Source organism: Cladophialophora bantiana (genome assembly GCF_000835475.1).
Source record: "Cladophialophora bantiana CBS 173.52 unplaced genomic scaffold supercont1.10, whole genome shotgun sequence".
Taxonomy (NCBI): Eukaryota; Fungi; Ascomycota; class Eurotiomycetes; order Chaetothyriales; family Herpotrichiellaceae; genus Cladophialophora; species Cladophialophora bantiana.
Window position 1 is genome coordinate 1,157,575 of NW_015971584.1, and position 17,411 is coordinate 1,174,985.

The 17,411-nt window shown below is 50.1% G+C and overlaps 9 protein-coding genes across 9 annotated transcripts; 5 read left to right on the forward strand and 4 right to left on the reverse strand.

The window, feature by feature from the left end:
* Positions 1-508: 508 nt before the first annotated feature.
* On the forward strand, positions 509-1,739 carry Z519_07320 (uncharacterized protein; the record flags this gene model as incomplete). The annotated part of the gene is made up of 2 exons (XM_016765055.1): positions 509-577; positions 633-1,739. 2 exons carry the CDS (start codon positions 509-511, stop codon positions 1,737-1,739), a joined length of 1,176 nt encoding a protein of 391 aa, XP_016619005.1.
* An 814-nt stretch (positions 1,740-2,553) lies between these two features.
* Z519_07321 (uncharacterized protein) lies at positions 2,554-3,155 on the reverse strand (the record flags this gene model as incomplete). Its single annotated transcript, XM_016765056.1, has 2 exons — positions 2,554-2,926; positions 2,983-3,155. The coding sequence occupies 2 exons, from the start codon at positions 3,153-3,155 to the stop codon at positions 2,554-2,556; spliced, it is 546 nt and encodes a 181-aa protein (XP_016619006.1).
* Positions 3,156-4,572: 1,417 nt separating this feature from the next.
* Positions 4,573-5,835, forward strand: Z519_07322 (uncharacterized protein; the record flags this gene model as incomplete). Its single annotated transcript, XM_016765057.1, has 1 exon — positions 4,573-5,835. One exon carries the CDS (start codon positions 4,573-4,575, stop codon positions 5,833-5,835), a length of 1,263 nt encoding a protein of 420 aa, XP_016619007.1.
* A 597-nt stretch (positions 5,836-6,432) lies between these two features.
* Z519_07323 (uncharacterized protein) lies at positions 6,433-7,530 on the forward strand (the record flags this gene model as incomplete). Its single annotated transcript, XM_016765058.1, has 4 exons — positions 6,433-6,612; positions 6,681-6,902; positions 6,962-7,305; positions 7,359-7,530. 4 exons carry the CDS (start codon positions 6,433-6,435, stop codon positions 7,528-7,530), a joined length of 918 nt encoding a protein of 305 aa, XP_016619008.1.
* A 1,682-nt stretch (positions 7,531-9,212) lies between these two features.
* Z519_07324 (uncharacterized protein) lies at positions 9,213-9,776 on the reverse strand (the record flags this gene model as incomplete). The annotated part of the gene is made up of 3 exons (XM_016765059.1): positions 9,213-9,397; positions 9,453-9,567; positions 9,621-9,776. 3 exons carry the CDS (start codon positions 9,774-9,776, stop codon positions 9,213-9,215), a joined length of 456 nt encoding a protein of 151 aa, XP_016619009.1.
* A 362-nt stretch (positions 9,777-10,138) lies between these two features.
* Z519_07325 (arsenical-resistance protein) lies at positions 10,139-11,439 on the forward strand (the record flags this gene model as incomplete). The annotated part of the gene is made up of 4 exons (XM_016765060.1): positions 10,139-10,370; positions 10,440-10,582; positions 10,639-10,725; positions 10,786-11,439. 4 exons carry the CDS (start codon positions 10,139-10,141, stop codon positions 11,437-11,439), a joined length of 1,116 nt encoding a protein of 371 aa, XP_016619010.1.
* A 424-nt stretch (positions 11,440-11,863) lies between these two features.
* Z519_07326 (arsenical resistance protein ArsH) lies at positions 11,864-12,862 on the reverse strand (the record flags this gene model as incomplete). The annotated part of the gene is made up of 2 exons (XM_016765061.1): positions 11,864-12,437; positions 12,489-12,862. The coding sequence occupies 2 exons, from the start codon at positions 12,860-12,862 to the stop codon at positions 11,864-11,866; spliced, it is 948 nt and encodes a 315-aa protein (XP_016619011.1).
* A 618-nt stretch (positions 12,863-13,480) lies between these two features.
* Positions 13,481-14,423, forward strand: Z519_07327 (uncharacterized protein; the record flags this gene model as incomplete). Its single annotated transcript, XM_016765062.1, has 2 exons — positions 13,481-13,492; positions 13,551-14,423. 2 exons carry the CDS (start codon positions 13,481-13,483, stop codon positions 14,421-14,423), a joined length of 885 nt encoding a protein of 294 aa, XP_016619012.1.
* Positions 14,424-16,879: 2,456 nt separating this feature from the next.
* Positions 16,880-17,185, reverse strand: Z519_07328 (uncharacterized protein; the record flags this gene model as incomplete). Its single annotated transcript, XM_016765063.1, has 1 exon — positions 16,880-17,185. The coding sequence occupies one exon, from the start codon at positions 17,183-17,185 to the stop codon at positions 16,880-16,882; it is 306 nt and encodes a 101-aa protein (XP_016619013.1).
* Between the last annotated feature and the right edge of the window lie 226 nt (positions 17,186-17,411).

Genomic DNA, 17,411 nt, shown 5'->3' on the forward strand with positions numbered 1-17,411 from the left:
GCGATTGATGGAGAGGTCTTCTCGGAGACAAGCTTCGGTAAGCACTTGCAATGGAAAGCTTCAGCTCGAGAGCCAGAAAGTCAAGGGTTGAACTGTGTCAGCAACTCCATTTTTAGAGCAAACTGGCATCTGAAAGACAAAAAGGGGGCCGAAATCTAGTTGTGCGAGGAGAAAATCAGCAAGCGAGCAAGATCAAATCGGGGGCGTCCAAGGACGTTGAAGTTTGACAAAAGCTGTAAATCTGCCAAGCATGATGACTAATGTATAGAGATCCGCCGAATCAGGCCCTTGCGAAAAAGGGGATTTGGTCTGACATCAGAATCCCAGTCAAAGTCAATAAAATCCAACTCATTTCGAGGGGTTTGCACAGTCGTCAGACGGATGCATTACTTAATTCCATGACGCGCTCCATGTTCGTAGCTCATTGACGCGAGAAGAAATTCTGGACCTTGACTCGATGCTCCCATACATCAGCTCCGCCATCTCCATTCTGTCATAGCCCAGCACAATGAGTACCTTTAGCATATGCTCTCAATGCCTTCGAGCATTAAGGCAAAGTGTCAAAGCCGAGACAAACGTGTGTTAAGCTCCCTCGATACGGCCCCCGCGTCTTCAACGACTAATTGACCAAGTCTTCTGCGCAGACGTCACGCATTCGGAGCCCGTCCGTCTCAAGTCGACGATATCTGTCGGCCTCCTCTACAAAATGGCAACAAGAAGCTCCTCGAAACCAAAGACAGGTCCCAGGGAATCAATCGCTTCCACCCACCACCGCTCCCACCGTCACGTCAAATGTGACAACCTCATTTCCCAGCATTGACCCCCAGTCCAAATCTACATCGGAACCACCACCAGAACGAAAAGACAAATCTTCTGCACAACCCACCTCCCCCGCCGGCGGCGTGAGCGTGTCACAGATGCAGCGCCAAATCCAATCGCACCTCAGCAATCCACCGAACAAATTCAGCATCCCTATCCGTCTCGCCGAATCACTCACGAGAAACGTCCCGTCCGCGACAAGAACCTACACTATCTACGGTCAAACCGAAGCATTATTCAAATCATGCGCTGCACCAGCCGACTACACCATCCCACAGGATCAACGGATGAATATCCTCACGGGAAAGGGCCCTCCAAAAGCCACGGCACAAGAGGGAGCCGAATTGGGACAACCTCTGTCCGAAAACAAGGATTCGTGGTGGTTCAACACCCTTGATATGCCGCCTACCTTCTCGACATGGTCACAGGTTACATTTCTGCACATGTACGTAATTGTAACACATCTGCGCGCGGCGCTGGATTCAGAGGCCGAGTTTCAGGATTATCATCGGTATCTGATCGAGCATTTTTCGAGAGCGGCGGAGGACAAGATGGTGGTGCTGCACAATCTCTCTGCCCAGGGAATCCGGAGTCGATACCTCAAGGACCTGTTTTTGCAGTGGCGGGGAATCCTGGTGTCGTACGACGAAGGGCTTGTCAGGGGAGACGCGGTCCTTGCGAGCGCGATATGGAGAAATCTTTTTCGCGGGGATGAACAAGTGGACTGGGAAAAGGTGGCGCTGGTCGTCGCATTTCTACGAAGGGCGGTGAGAAGAGGCGGCTTGTTGACTACGGAGGAGTTGCTCGGGAGTTTGAGTGCTCAGACCGGGGTGTGGGCATTCAATCACCACCAAATTGAACGTGTCCAGCAGCTTGTGGCAAAGCCGAGTACAGGTGTGAAGGAGCCCTTTGAAGATTGAAGGTCCATTTCCTTGGATGTCCAATCTTATTGCTCTTCCAGCGACACCATAGCATCAGGAGCTTTTGCATTGTGTCACATATGAAATGATGCGAGACTGGGTCAGAATCTCCCGTCATCTGCAAAATAAGTATCCAATGACCAACCTAACCTATTGTATTCGCGAGATTTAATCCAAACTTTCCATCTATCAGCTGTTTAATCAAAACTAGCTCGGGAGGAATATCTCAGCATGCCATCCATGATGGTTGACAGAGCATAAACGGGCCTTGGACGAAACAACTGGCGTCAGATCTTCCGGAGAAGAGACGATGAGGTTTTGAAACCCCCGAGCAAAGCCGACCATGGGCACAAGATGGATAGAAGATCAAGTTGGTTCAGAGTGGTATCTCATTTGACGAAAGCCGTATCATATATGCCCCATAGAAAAAGTACCTAGGTAGGCAGTGAGATTCATGCTGCCAAAAACATTTCAAACTTGTCTTGCTGCTTGTAGTGAACGTGAGTTTACTCTCAATTGTCCAGCATGCCTATTCATTCACTCGTATCACTCGAAAAGTCACTCTCCCACTTCTGCCAACGCTCAGCAATCCAGCCGACGCCATGCTACCACAATAAACTGCGAAAATGTGTATTGCTATACCCGAGGGATCGCAGTGTATGTTGTCGGTATAGTGACCGTGCTGCAGGCAAGGAATGACAGGTAGTCAGTACAATCTTCTCCAATTCTTCGACCCAGGGTAACACGGGTGAATGTACCTCGCCAAGTTGAACCCAGTCCGCTCGGGAACCCACCCAGACTTTTGGGACACACCTCACCTCGCTTCACCACCGCGACCTCCAAGATAATAGCAGATGCACATGCCATTGAAGAGCAGGACCTTGTAGCCTGGTGCGCATGGTTGGATCACTCCTGCGCAGGGATAGGGCGTAGGGTTGGCGGGAGGAAGGGTGGTCTCTTGAGATTGAATAGCAGGCGGAATGACGCCTCTATCTTCATCACGGCGTTGGAACTTCAAATCCGGGACCGTAGTGACTACAGCCTTTGCGCTTGGTGTGCAAGAAGTTGCGGTGTTGTCGTCGGTAGCGGTAGCAGTCACAATTGTGTCATGTGGATACACAGCCGCAGGAACCCTCACCGCCGGGTCATTGTCTTCGTTGGATTCAATGGCTGGACGGAAGAATTTGCTGGAAATGTTTGCACTGGTTACTTGCAAGAGAATCACAGTTAGGAGAAGGCATACCCCGGCCAAAAGCAACCCTCCTTTGCTGGGTCGCAATCATCACTGCTGCTGTAGAAATGTTCAGTCCTGACATGGCTCCACATGTAGTCGAAGGTTGGAAGCGCAGTCACAAGAAGTTTGCTGCTTAGCAGGAGACCCAGCCCCCAGAAAGCGTAAACATCGAGAGTGCGCATAATGATGGTAATGGCAATGGCGATAGCAGTGGTGAATGACCTCTGTTGCAATAACAGGAAGATGAAAACTTCGTTGAGAATGTCCTGGTATATTAAGAGTTTTGCTCCTTCGGAGCCGCTGTGTGGCAAGCAGTGTAGCGCAGAGATTTCCTTGAAATTCAAAGCGGAACAGGCCCTTTATACGTTGACAGCTCTTGTGCATCCACTCAATTGGAAAGAAATGACCAGCAGCACTACACCGGATTATTGAAGTTTCCAACCAAAGTCGCCCGAGGATCGCAATATTCAAATACCCAGAAGGAGGACAACGCCTTGCTCTCAGCACCGAGAATGTTCATGGCGGGACAGCCATCTTCCAGGGCAACACAATATGACGAGTCCTCGATCAAGAGAGTGGCAGAAGTCATATGTCCCTTCTCGGCAGATGTGTCTGTGAGACATGTCACGGTAAAGGTGTCAGCAGTGAGAGCCGGCAGTAGAAACCGGTGGTTGGACTAGGAGTTGGATGCACCTTCTCGACGCCGATCTGCTTGTTGCCATTGCAATTCCAAGGAAAGCCACTCCCTATCAAGCAACAAGAAAGACGAGGCGGCAGCTGCCTTCATGATCTGGGAGCATGCATGATTCAACCGACACTTCCAGAAGCCACTTTTCTAGAAGCAGGCGTTTAGGCACATTGCCGAAGTCTTGGGTCGGTTCGAAATGCGGCTAGCAAGGTCTAGCCCACGAGGTTGACTTGATATCTTGCTGCCAATCTGTCTCTGGCTGCGTTTTGAAGTTTGATGGACTTACTGTTTCATAGCAAGACGTTTCCCCGAGGGGAGGGGGAACAGTTGAAACTTGGGACATCATGGATCTGTCAAATGGGAGAGAATAAATTTGTCTAGCCTCAGAGGCTTCGGCGAGACTTCGGTTCCCATCTCTGAGGGATTTCACCCAGGCTGCGAAGGACTCTCTGAAATTTGACGAGCGTCCTCCTTTTGGAGTGTCGTTTGGGATATGAGGCCGTTCCAGCAGCGCACCAAGCCGAGAAGATCGTCTGGCCTTTGAGCAGCCTTGAGCAAACATATCAGGACTCAGGAGAACGAAAAGAGCAGGAAGCGCAGTATGCGCATTATACGTCTATGCTTCAACGTGGTTCCTCCGGCGGATATTGCGGCCAAAAGCGCCATTCGCGAGATGGACGAAATCAAATGGACATGCTGGCCGCATGTGCACGACAGTCTTCTTCCACGACACCTACCCTCAAATTGTACGCCCTGAGTTCCAAAGCCAAATCTGGGCTTGGTTCATTTCGCTGGTTTTCCTTCAAGTTGTTGATACTATGGTGGATCCTTCTGCATAGGAGTCTCCTATCGCGTCCCAACAACTGAGAGAGCCATCCTTTGTGCCCTAGTAAGGGCGAGCACCGCCCAACATGCTCCTCCTCCACCTCATCTCCCGCCTCCTCCCTCTGTTCGCACTCATCACGTGTTCCCTTGCGGCAGAAGATCTCTACAAAATCCTTGGATTGGACAAATCTTGCTCGGACCGCGACTTAAAGACAGCCTATCGAAAACTTTCCAAAAAGTACCATCCAGACAAAGCCACAGGGGACGAGAAGAAGTTCCTAGAAGTCACAGAGGCATATGAAGCGCTATCGGACTCGACGACCCGCAAGATATATGACCAATATGGCCATGAAGGACTAGAGAACCATAAACGAGGCGGCGGCGGAGGTGGCCACCCACATGACCCTTTTGACCTTTTCTCCAGATTCTTTGGTGGCGGAGGTCATTTTGGTCGCGGAGGCGGTAGCGGCGTGCGAAGAGGTCCAGATCTAGAAGTCCGTCTGCATATCCCACTACGAGACTTCTACACGGGTGGGGAAACCGAGTTCACAATTGAAAAGCAACAAATCTGCGAAGAATGTGAAGGCTCAGGTTCAGCGGACGGGCAAGTGGAGACTTGCCATAAATGCGGTGGCCGAGGCATTGTAATCCAGAAACACATGCTTGCTCCGGGTATATTCCAACAAGTCCAAATGGGATGCGACCAGTGCGGTGGACAGGGAAAGACCATCAAGAACAAATGCAAAGTATGCGGGGGGGCCAAAGTTGTGAGAGGTCCCACGACTTTAACTGCCGTGATTGAAAAGGGAATGCCCAAAGGTCACAGACTCGTCTTCGAAAGTGAAGCCGATGAGCATCCGGACCACGTCGCAGGAAACCTTTACGCGTACATAATGGAATCAGACCCAGTTATCAACGAAAACGAAGGAGACCGAACCGACGGAACCTTCTTCCGCCGGAAAGACCACGACCTTTACTGGAAAGAGGTCCTCTCTCTCAGGGAGGCCTGGATGGGCGAGTGGACTCGCAACATCACGCATTTGGATGGTCATGTTGTCCGACTGTCCCGAAAACGCAGAGAGGTTGTTCAACCCGGTCAAATCGACACGATCAAGGGCGAAGGGATGCCCATTTATCACGAGGGACACGTTCACGAGCATGACCATGATGGCCCTGAGTTTGGAAATTTGTATGTGCAGTACGTGGTTGTGCTGCCAGACCAGATGGAGGCGGGGATGGAAAAGGAGTTTTGGGCTCTGTGGGAGAAGTGGCGGAAGAAGAAGGGGGTGGATTTATTGAAGGACAGTGGAAGGCCAGAGCCCATTGTATCAGTAAAAGATGAGCTATAGATCCTTTTGACGGCTTGGAATCTTAGATGCGACGCAATACGATAGATGCGTTTGATTGGGCATGTCACACTGCTTTTGTTTTCCTCCTGTCTTATTGTTTGGATCTCATGCCAGCCCCTGATCTAGAGTGCCTCGGTGCTACCAGGACAAGGATGATATAAGACGAAAGGTTGTCGTACAATGTTATCTCAGACGGCGTCGTCGATTCAAGTGGCAAGTTCGTTGGTCTATCCCCTCGCCGTCCTATTACCCAGGGGCACATAGTAATGTACCCTGTTCCTATGTAGTACCTCGTAATCAGGTCCATGATATCTGAAGAAGGGGCGAGAATTTGTCACTCCTCATCCTTGATTGGCCCGTGGCGCATTGCTCTATCCAAGCCTCGCACCTCTGGACTTCAGTCTTCCATCACTGTGCATCAGCTTCAGGATGATTAAGAAAGTGGCACTAATTATGAATTCGACGCCGCTCAATTGTTGCGCGAATTTTCTTTTGTTTCCGGCTGTGCCGTTGCTGCAGTATTTATTCATCAGGGCATTCGGATGGTTTGCAGCTACATTCCCCCTTGCACAGGTACATCATCTTTCGTTTATCAAGATGCAGGAGGATCAGGGCGCCGCACAGAAGTGCAATCTGATTTGCCAGCTGCGAAGAGGGTCGGGTACCAAAGGGGAGAAGACGTTGTCGGAGAAGATGCATGAAGGAATGGTATCTGCTTCGACGATTGTCCGTCTCCACCTCCGTGAGCCTTGTGCCGAATTTCTTGGGACGCTCATTGTACGCGATCCCCATTACCCCATCTTGTTGGGATCTACCAATCAAACTAACGAGACTCGACCTTGCAGATGGTGCTGTTTCTGGAAGGAGTTGTCGCCCAAGTGACCATTTCGGAGGGGAAATTTGGTTCATATCTGTCGATCAACATTGTCACGGGCATCGCTGTGATGCTGGGCATGTTGATTGCCGGCCCTGTTACAGGGGCCCATTTGAATCCGGCAATCACTCTCGCCTTTGTGGTATTCCGGCGCTTTCCTCTTCGAAAGGCTCCTGAATATATTGTCTCTCAGGTACGGTGCTTTTTTCCGCCATCTTCTTTTACGTTTTCAACAGATGCTAATCTCGTTAGCTTCTGGGCGGCTTTACCGGAGCGGCACTGGTTTATGCCAACTACAGAAGCGGCATCGATTTCGTCGAAGGACATGATATCCGCACCCACAGAACAGCAGTTATCTTCAGCACCTACCCTCAGCCATACCTGACCAAAGTCGGTCAGCTATTCTCCGAATTTCTAGCAACTGCCTTGTTGAGCGTGGGGATATTCTCAATTTCTAATGCTGGACATACACAGGTTGTGCGCGACCTGGCGCCGTTGTGGGTTTGTTTACTTATCCTTTGCATCGGGGGCGCTCTTGGACTTGAGACGGGCTACGCCATGAACATGGCCAGAGACTTTGCACCTCGTTGCTTTGCGTAAGCGCCCTAAACTGTATTGTGATACGAAGTGGAGGCTAACATAGCTTCAGATATTTTGCCGGATATGGGCCCGAAGTTTGGACATACGGGGACAACTATTGGTGGGTTCCCGTTGTTGCTCCATTTTGGGGCGCTTTATTCGGAGGATTTATATATCATGCTTTTATTTATGATAGTATACTACCGGCTAAGCAGATTATACGACCCTTGAGCCGAACGTAGAGCCTAGGTATCATCGAATGCCAACTAAGTTAGTTTCAAGCCTGTTGCTCATCGGAATTCCTGACCAACCGAGTCCTGTTCCGGCCAGAGCTCTTTGACTCGCCAAGGCCGGCTGTGACCAACTCTGACACTATTACTAGGTCGAAGGGCTAGGAAAGGTAACCTGCCCTGTGAAAGGCTTGTCCCGTATGGAGTTTATTCACTCATTCTTTGGAGTTGACCCTCCAGGGCAGAATGGTCGGGTTGGTGCCAGGGTGCCTTCCCCTTTGAGTAAGTGGGTTTTGTGGGGATGTGCGCAACAGGTAAACTAAACGGGCCTCTACAAGTAATTACTATTTATTTGCAGTACTCCATACAGTTGCTTCAAACCTATTCGGGATGCCTCCGGACGGCGACTTCCATCGGCAACTTTTCCCGCGGCCCAGAGCATTCCCGAATGCCGCGGTGGCCCAGGGAGCCCAGCGCTGCTCATGGGACGCCAAGCTAACATCTGTGAGAGCCCACGCCTACTATTGTTTATCGACGCTGCCCTACCATAACTATAAGTGCGCAACGCATTACTTAGTATGTCCTTGATTAATACTCGTAGTCACATCCGTTCACATCTGGCCACATCTAGTTAGGTCTATCATTTTATATTCTACTACGAGCACGCCTACTATTGTAACAATGCAAAGTGGCTTTGCTGGGATGTATTGGGGGTAGCAGGAAGGAGAGTTATCTAGTCACAAGTCAACCAAAAAGGGCGGGGGAGTGCTGAACAGTTCACAGTGCTGGCAGTGTGCTATTCTTTACAGTTTGACAGAGCATTACATGTTTTTGATGTCGTCTACCTATTCCTGAGTGTTTCGTCGGCCATTTCCTACTTCTCAATGCCGTCACCGTGCTAGGCGCTTGCTGCCCTAGCCGCTGCCTCTCTGGGGGTGGTGTTGCCCTGTTAGCGTCAACCAGAAACGCGTTCTCGATTCCCGACCCTGTTAGACATGCCACTGGCGTTGTTGCACGTGCATGCCGAACCCTGAAAGGCTCTGCTACAGTAGGTAGCCTAATTTCGAATTAAGAGTAGAGAGGTGTAGTTACTTTGCCAATAAATACCTCACAGCCTTTAGCCCTTAGGCCACTGATGCGAATGAACACCAAGCATCATCTAGCTTAGTTTGCGCTAGTGAAGATAAGCTCTCCCTAGTCACGTAAGCGAATTTCCAGAGGACGAAGTATATATCCTTGTGATAAGTCGGCGGTGTTGACAGGGTCGCGAGATCGACATTGTGGCAAACCACCTGGGACGCTAGGCGTTTCGCCAACTGCGGAATCTACCTCAGCCTCGTTGTTCTCGCAGACCTGTGATACGATGGCGACGGAATAGGAGGTTTCAGGAATGGCCTTCAGATTACAGGCCAAAGCCTATATAGACAGACAGAGTCTCTCTGAAGGAGGATGGGGCGAAGACACAATCAAGCAGATAGATCCACTCTCACTCTGTCTACAACACAAGCACTAAACGAAGTCGCGGTTGTGCGAAGTCGCTTTTGAAGTCGCTGTCCAGAGACATCCCGATCCTACTACCTAGGCGTCTTCTAACCAGTTTCGATATAAAACCCAATTGCCCAGCACAGGGCATGTTCTGTAAACTAGAAGCTCTCTTCGGAATATGATGCTATCTGTTTTCACTGAATCCTTTTCTACTTCTCCTTCAACCAATGCTCTGGATCGTATTGCTCCATGAGGCTTGTATACTCTTCGCCAGCTCGAGCCCAGCCTGTAATCCCATCGGCCAGAATCGCACTTGTAATATTAAGGACCTGTTTGTCCTCAATCAGGTCTTGAAACCATCCGGCAGCACGCGTCCCGCGGCCCCTAGACGACCCTGAACGGCAGGAAAGTGAGTGAGAGCCGCAGAACGAGTGCGACGAGGAGCCTACCGCAGTACCAGATTACGGTCCGCACGCCAGCGTTTTGACATAGAATCAGCAGAGTTGGCAGGCTAGGATAAAGGCTCTGGGCGGGAAGATTGATGGAGCCTTTGATCGTTCCACCCTGCGAATGAGCAGTTAGCCTTTCGAAGCACATCCATGGTGACTTCTCTTTACCTCGTGATCCGTCCTGCGCAAGTCCACCAGAAGAAAGTCCACCCCCGGCTTTTTACCATCCTGGAGCCATTGCAACAACTCTTGTCGACTAAGTGCTGCGGGCGACTGGTTTCGCGGTTTCGGATATGCGTCGTACCAGGCGGACGCTTGGGCCATCATTCGGTATTGCACGGAAGTAAGGGGTTACCCTGACTCTTGACCGGTCAGGAATGAAGATAACGGAAAAGAGATGCACGAGAGAGGAACGACACCGAGTCAAATAGAGGCACGTGGGAGTTTAAATTCGTGGCATAGAGTGACGCCGCGGACACTTTGCCATGTCTTGGCTTAGTCACTTGGCTCTCTTCATTGGCCGACAACAGACTCCATGGCGGAACACGCCACATAAAAGCAGAATCCTCGCCCACGGGCCGAGCACTGAAGGATAATTCTTTTTATGGTCTCTTGTCTAGACCCTTGCCTTCAATACCGTCTGTGTTTGTATACAATTGTGTCAGTTTCCTCTCTGCGCAAAGAGCATGGAATCCCCGCACGAAGACGAGAAATCCGACCCTGACGTCGAGAATCAACGAGGTCAAGCACCGGTGGAAGAGAAGAAGTCGGTATATGCAGGCCTTGGTTGGCTGGATCGACTGCTCGTCCTCTGGATCTTGCTGGCAATCATCATCGGCATTCTACTTGGTAATCTGGTTGATAGCGTCGGTCCAGCTCTCCAGAAAGGTAGATTTGTCGACGTGTCTGTACCGATAGGTAAGGGTCCATGCAGTTGTCATATTCTTCCTTCTACAGCTAACTGACTGTGACTCGTCTGTTGTCCAGCCGTCGGGTTGTTGGTGATGATGTACCCGATCCTCTGTAAGGTCCAATACGAGACCTTGCATCGCGTTTTTGCCCATCGCCAGATTTGGATCCAACTGGGTTTCAGCATCGTAGCTAACTGGATCATCGCGCCCCTTGTTATGGTATGTCACCGTTTTATGAAATCTTTCTTCGTTCGAGTGTGTGTTGACGAGAGAAGCTGGGATTGGCTTGGGCCTTCCTGCCCGATAAACCGGGACTTCGTAATGGTCTCATATTCGTGGGACTGGCACGCTGTATCGCTATGGTAAGCGAGCCAGATTTATGATTTTTCAATTGAATATGCACTAACAGAACAATGTCAAAGGTCCTAATCTGGACTGGTCTTGCGGGCGGTGACGAGGAGTACTGCGCAATTCTTGTGGCTCTCAATTCAATCCTCCAGATGGTCCTCTACGCGCCCCTGGCTATCCTTTTCGTCAACGTCATAAGCCACGGCGGCGGAGGCTCTGAGGTGGCGTACTCCATAGTCGCCAGGAGCGTCGGGGTCTTTCTTGGAATACCTCTCGGAGCCGCCATCACGACCCGCATGATTCTCAGGACTATCAACGCCAAGTGGTATGACCGGACATTCCTCAAGTGGATCGCTCCGTGGTCCCTAGTGGGGCTTCTTTACACAATTCTTGTTCTGTTCGCCTCTCAGGGAAAGCAAGTCGTCCACCAAATTGTCTCTGTCGTCCGAGTTGCTGCTCCTCTCGTTGTGTACTTTGTGGTCATTTTCTTTTTGACTCTATTCATCACAAAGCGACTCGGATTCGGATACAAACTTGCAGCAACCCAGAGCTTCACCGCGGCCAGCAACAACTTCGAACTGGCTATCGCCGTTGCTGTCGCCACTTTTGGTGCGGACAGCGATGAGGCGCTGGCTACGACCGTCGGGCCGCTAATTGAAGTGCCTGTTTTGATTTCGCTTGTCTATTTTGTGAGGTGGATTGCTGGCCGTTGGAATTGGAAAGACTAAATAGATGGGATAGATCGAACGCTGGTTGAGAGCGCACGTCTGCAAAGCTTCTAATGGAATGAGTTGTTCTAGCGAATAGAGGGACGTCTTTAGCAACCGAAAAAGTTGGAATCCAGGCGACGAGAGATAATAGGTAAACCTTCAATTATTCGGGTTCATTTCCTCCATCTTCACGAACGGCGTCAAACCCTATCAACTGCAGTCTTCTAGGTGGCACCAACACCCTGATTCATCCTATCAAAGCTGAGCTACTGCGTCTGGAGTGCGGTATTCTGGATCGAGCTTGGACAGAAGAACTCAATGTCCATCCCAAACTCAGTTATCTATTTATCTGTAATTCTAATCTTTTTACGTATAGGCGTCTAATCTATAAACCACCCCCACGCTCGGCGTTCGGGCCGCAACAGAGAAATCATGGTATATATCAGTTCCTGACCAGCGGTTCTCGTTCGCTAAAACGGTCACTAAACAAGGCAAAGTGTGGCCGCATGATGACCGTATATTTCACAAATTCCTCGGCGCAATCCACCAGTCGATCCCGATTGCCTCCTGGCATCAGCCTCGACCCACCCTCATCCGCGTCTTGGTCTGTAAATAAGGTGTAGGCTTGCGGAACCGACGACTGGTTGGGAATGGTGAACATCCGCATCCATCTGCCCAGGACACGAAGGCTGTTCACGGTGTTAAAAGACTGCGAGCCGCCGGAGACCATTGCCAATCCCAAGGTGCGTCCCTGTGTAGGTCGCACTGATCCAGTACTGAGAGGGATCCAATCGATTTGGTTTTTGAAGACAGCGGTGAGATTACCATGCTGCTCCGGTGACACCCAGAAATGCCCGTCGCTCCAGCGACTGAGTTCTCGCAATTCTTGTACCTTCGGATGATTATGTTGTTCATCGTCTTTGACAGGCAGCCCTTGCGGATTATAGACCCGTACATCACAGCCGAGCCGCCAGAGGATACGGGAGACTTCAAAGGCAAGTAATTTCGAGTAAGACCTAAGTAGGATCAGGATGTGCCAAGCCGAAAGAGCTCCAAGGGGATCTTACCTCTGACGAAGACTCCCGTATAATACCAAAACCTTGATCCTCTCGCCAGTGAGTCTTAAGTCGTTGTACGCCAATTCGGTCGCAGTGGCAAGCTCCAGCCTGCTGACCCAGTCCTGCTGTTGGATTTCTTCGGGGAGTAGGAACGGTCGATATCTCGAACGGATCAAAGGATCATCCACAGATGCCGGTATAGCAAGTGATCGGTATGCAAAATCAGTACGACGTACTGGTTTGAGGACCACGCGCATGGACGCTGTATTGTTGAGGTCGCCATTCGATGATGGCTGGTCAGATTTTGCAGCCATTGGAGGTATCCTCGGATCTTGTGCTTCAGCACAGATTAGAGGATATCGTGGAGTAGAGGTCGCCGTCATGTTGTGGTATCCGGATTTGGATGTCCTTCCAGCTGAGACCAGAAATGGATGTGCACCAGTGAAATGGCTGAGTGGTGCAAGCGGTAGAGATCTTGATAGATTTACCAGGTTGACATGGGCGAAGTTGATACTGTTGGACAACTTCATCAGGCCCTGGCGAGGCTGGAGGGAGCTGCACCACGATAGGCAGTGATCGGACCCTTGACCTGTGGCCTCTGCTTGCTAGAGAAAGATGGGAAAGTATATTGGCCTGGATGTGAGACGGTTTGGAGGCTTGTTTTTAAAGCGAGATCGCTTTGTCACTGGGCCATGGTGATTGGCTACTTGATGAGGCTGACAAGGCTGGGCATCCGGAGTTGATGGTTCTTCCGGTTCCGGCCGTCGCCGCTTTTTTTGACGCGGCGAGCAGAACTTTCTCGTCACTTTTGAGCAATTAAACGGGATCCTGATAACCGCGGATTACCTCGTACTTCCTCGAGGACGCATGGCAGATGCCTACGGCTGCATATTACCAATACCTACAAAGATCACTGTGCTCCAATGCTTACCTCCTCTCTGCATCATACACATCGCTAGCCCGAGGGAAGCTGTGCAGTCCATTCTTTGGCATCTGAGAATATGGCTTCTGGGGTACGGACATCCCATCTCTCGTGGCGTTACCCTTGCAATCTCTTACTAAATACGGTAGGGCTTTCTGCAGAAGCAAACAGTCGACAGAAATCGTCTTAACCAACGCAATTTCCGCGCTCGTCGCCAAGCCTATGTCCAAGAACTCGAGCAGCGTATCCGGAAGCTGGAAAGTGATGGTGTCCGGGCGACACAAGAGGTCCAAGTTGCAGCTCAGCGGGTAGATAGAGAGAATCGGCTCCTCCGGCGGCTGCTCGAAACGCGGTTTGGGGTTGACTCACATCAAATCAGCCAGTACCTTTCTGAATCTAAAGACGCCGCGGATATTTTCATGAAACAACCTCTTCGAAAAGGGTGTAAAACGGAGTTCTCGAGACCATCAGAAGAAGCAGTATCCACTCTTGCATTGACCCCCAATCCTGAAGAATCGCTTGGGGTTGGAGTGACCCAACATTCCAGCCTGACAGAAGCAACCTGTCCGAGCGAAAAAAAACAACAAGACCCTAGGATTCTTCGTAAACCTCCAGAGGATGATTACATCAAGTCTCTCGCAGGTCCGTCAACGAGCATAGACCCGCTACAGCCAGCAGAAGTTGAATCCCATATTCGTCTATCTAACCATCGATCTCCGGCGGCTCTAGATAGTCCGACCTCAATTAGGGGCCAAACCCGCGATGGCGAGTGTGAAGCCGGACATTGCCATTCATGTCGTGTTCACCCTACGAACAAGCGCCTTCGAGGTTTCTCTGCTCCGTCTGAGCAAAGACCTGGTACTTCCGGCGGAGAAACCTCGTGCGAGGAAGCCGCTAGAATCATCGCAAGTCTTCGTGGCCAGAATACCTGTGAGGATGTATGGAATGAACTTGGTTGTGGTACGAATCAAACCTGCAAAGTTAAAAACTTATCTGTTTTCGAGCTCCTGGACAAGGAGTGATCGTTCTTGGGACAAAGTCGCGAACAAAACACTGGCCTGGAGGCGGTATAATCGCAAACAGCCTATGTACACTAATATTAGAAAGCAAAAGACGGGCATGTCAAGCAACAGCAAACACTGGAAGAGGGTTCTGCATGACAACCCAGTGAACGATTCAGAGGGCGAAGAATATAATGTAGACTTGAACAGCATACCCGACCCTAGTCTGTATTCTGACCCTTTTTACGCTCTACATACCTTTTTTCCATTCATTGCAGGGGAGTGCAACTGCATAGAAATCGTCATGGAAACCACAGAGAGAGCAATGCCGTCGATCTTGCAATTGCTCATCCTCTATAAACGCATGAATGCGCATGAGGAAGAGGTACATGAAAGATGCCTTGGGCCACAATTTCGTCATGGAGATGTTGCTGATCAGTACGACAGAATCTGGCTCTTCTGAGAAGGATATAGACACCTATTTGGGCGACATCTGGATCCTTTATTGCCAAATGCCCCCTGATTCGTCTTTTCTCCCCGTAGGGGCATTATAGAATGTTCTCTGTTCACCTCCCTTGGTTCTTAGAGTCCCACTGCCTCGAGTCACTGCTAGAGTAAGCAAAGTCCGGGCCGGATCAGCCCCAGAATACCCGATGTCGAGCTGCTAGATTATGGGAACATGAGGCATGTGCCCATTATTCTCCTGTGTTGGCGTCAAACTGGGTGCGATCGTAGCAGGAGTAGGTAGGGTTCGGATGATCTCTGATGGCACGCTCAAGGAGTACCACTGGGATCGTCGGAAGGTATTGTCTGTTGTGGAGATCGTTTGTTTGCTTGATTTTGGTGTTGAGATGGAGCATTGATGTCCTTGCAAATTGGATCATGCCTCTTCTTATGGGATGATAGATGAGCTAGGAAAAAATGCGCAAGCAATGCCTGGTTAAATAACATGCCTTCGACTGTCACTACTTCGCCCACTTGTGTCTTTCACTGTGTGAACCTTGTGAGCTGAAGGTGGTACTGACATGGCAGTGGTCGCACCGCATCGCTGTGTGTTTGTGACATCGCAGAAGCTTCTGCTATCACATCATCTAGAGGAAGGAAGGGCGATTACTAACGTATATCTCATTATGCGGAAAGTTAGCTTGTTAGAGTGTCTATTGGACGCTGCAGCTTCGTGAAGAATATTAAATATTACACTCGTTAACCTTGTCATAGCATATGGCCGCCCCTTCACGATATTGTTCCAATGAGAAAAAATATTAAAATCTAAGGCATACCAAGGAATATTCGCCATGCAATAGGAACGATGTCCTAGCCGACCCAATCCGAGTCTGAAGCCACTTAAGACGAAGAAGAAGGTCTCAAATCACAGCTTACTCCGTACATGAATCAGAATCCAAGCGCTAGCAGAAGAGCCTAAACCTGCATGTTGACAGTCCTGGCCACCAAGAAGGCCTGTCGCCCTGTAACTCTCAAAGAATCTCAGCAGTTGACGCCAGATCCAAAATTGTGTCTTCAGCTCAGAGCTAAAGAGTTGGGTCGTAATGTCTCTTTGAGTCCGAATGTCTCCAGTCTGAACTATTATATGCCCAGTCTCTGCCCACCGAGCCTGCAGTCTCGCGAGCCCTCGCGGCCTGATCGTTGTCGACGGTCACTGCTCGCTTCTCTTCCATATGCCTCGAATGGTTGTCTGGAGGAATGGAATCATTCTCGCGGTATGTGTCCAGAAAATAGACCTCGTGGTGGGAGGCGCCCTGAGGTAGGGTAGAGGTAAGAGTGTTGCTCCCGTGTTTGGGAGGTAGTATGTTGGCTCAGGTAGTCATAATCGTCTTCAGAAGACATCTCGATCTCTTTGTTTGGAAATTTTTGCAATCAGTTGGTGGAAACAAAATGGAGTTGGGTTTCATAGTATGCTGTAGTTTGAGAGAAGAATTAGAGGAGGAAAAAGAGCACTATGAAGAAAAGTTGGTCGCCATTGTTTGTCCATAGTTGTCACAGCGGCGTCGTTTCCAGGTTTGGGGGCACCGGGCCGTGACAGCCTTCTCATCTATCAACAGTAACCCAAAGATATAGCATCACCTCAAAGCAGTGACTGCTGCAGTAAGGTCCCACGAACGCTTCGGTATTCGCCGTGTGAAGTGCGCCATTCACACGATATGACCGCTTTAGGAGGCCTTTGAGGATAAGCTCTGCTCCATGGTTGAAAGCAAATCTTGGGTGAGGACGGCGAAGAGTTCCATACCGGTTTTCTTTATGGACGTGTCCGGGCCTGGATCCTCTGAGAAAATGATTTCTTTTCGCTATTCCGAATAGGTTCAAAATTAACGTTGATTTGGTAGGTAGGATAGTCAACTTTTGGTTGCAATCTGTCCATGGTTCCAGAAGGTTCCGATGAGCTACAAAGGCAGAACAAGCATTTGTCGTGGTGAAATTCATGTCTTCTCTTCCGAATTCTGGAAGATTTGATGCCTCGCCTACGCCCAGTCGTATTCTCTCACACCCTCTTTCTCCCTCTCCTGTGCTGCCTGGTGATTGGCGGCGGTGAAGGCCTTTTTGTCTGCCTCAAGCCGTTTGGCTGCCTTGGACACTTCTAGGCGCTTTGTTATCAGCAGGTCTCTTTCTTCTCGACTTGAGTCTGTTGAAGGGTAGTAGTCTTTGTAGACTGTTTGCATATTCTCAGTTTTGTACTGTTCATAATAGGTATTGACTGTTATCGGTGGTTCTGATTTCGGTTTACTTGACGTGCGGAAGCTTTTGACCTTGCTGGATTTTGAATCCATCTCAACGAGCGATGTCTTGGAATCGTTGGTTGGATCTTGAAGACTGTGGACAGCAGATCGCCACTGTGGCAAACCAATCAATCCACCAATGCTCCAACCGAGGCCTCTCTATAACAGCCTCAGTGTCACCGTTGGTCGATAACGAGGCCTGGACAGATCTGGCCAGGTTCAGATCTGTTCAGCGGACGGCTTGCTGCCACAGTGCAAGTAGTATATAGATAGACAG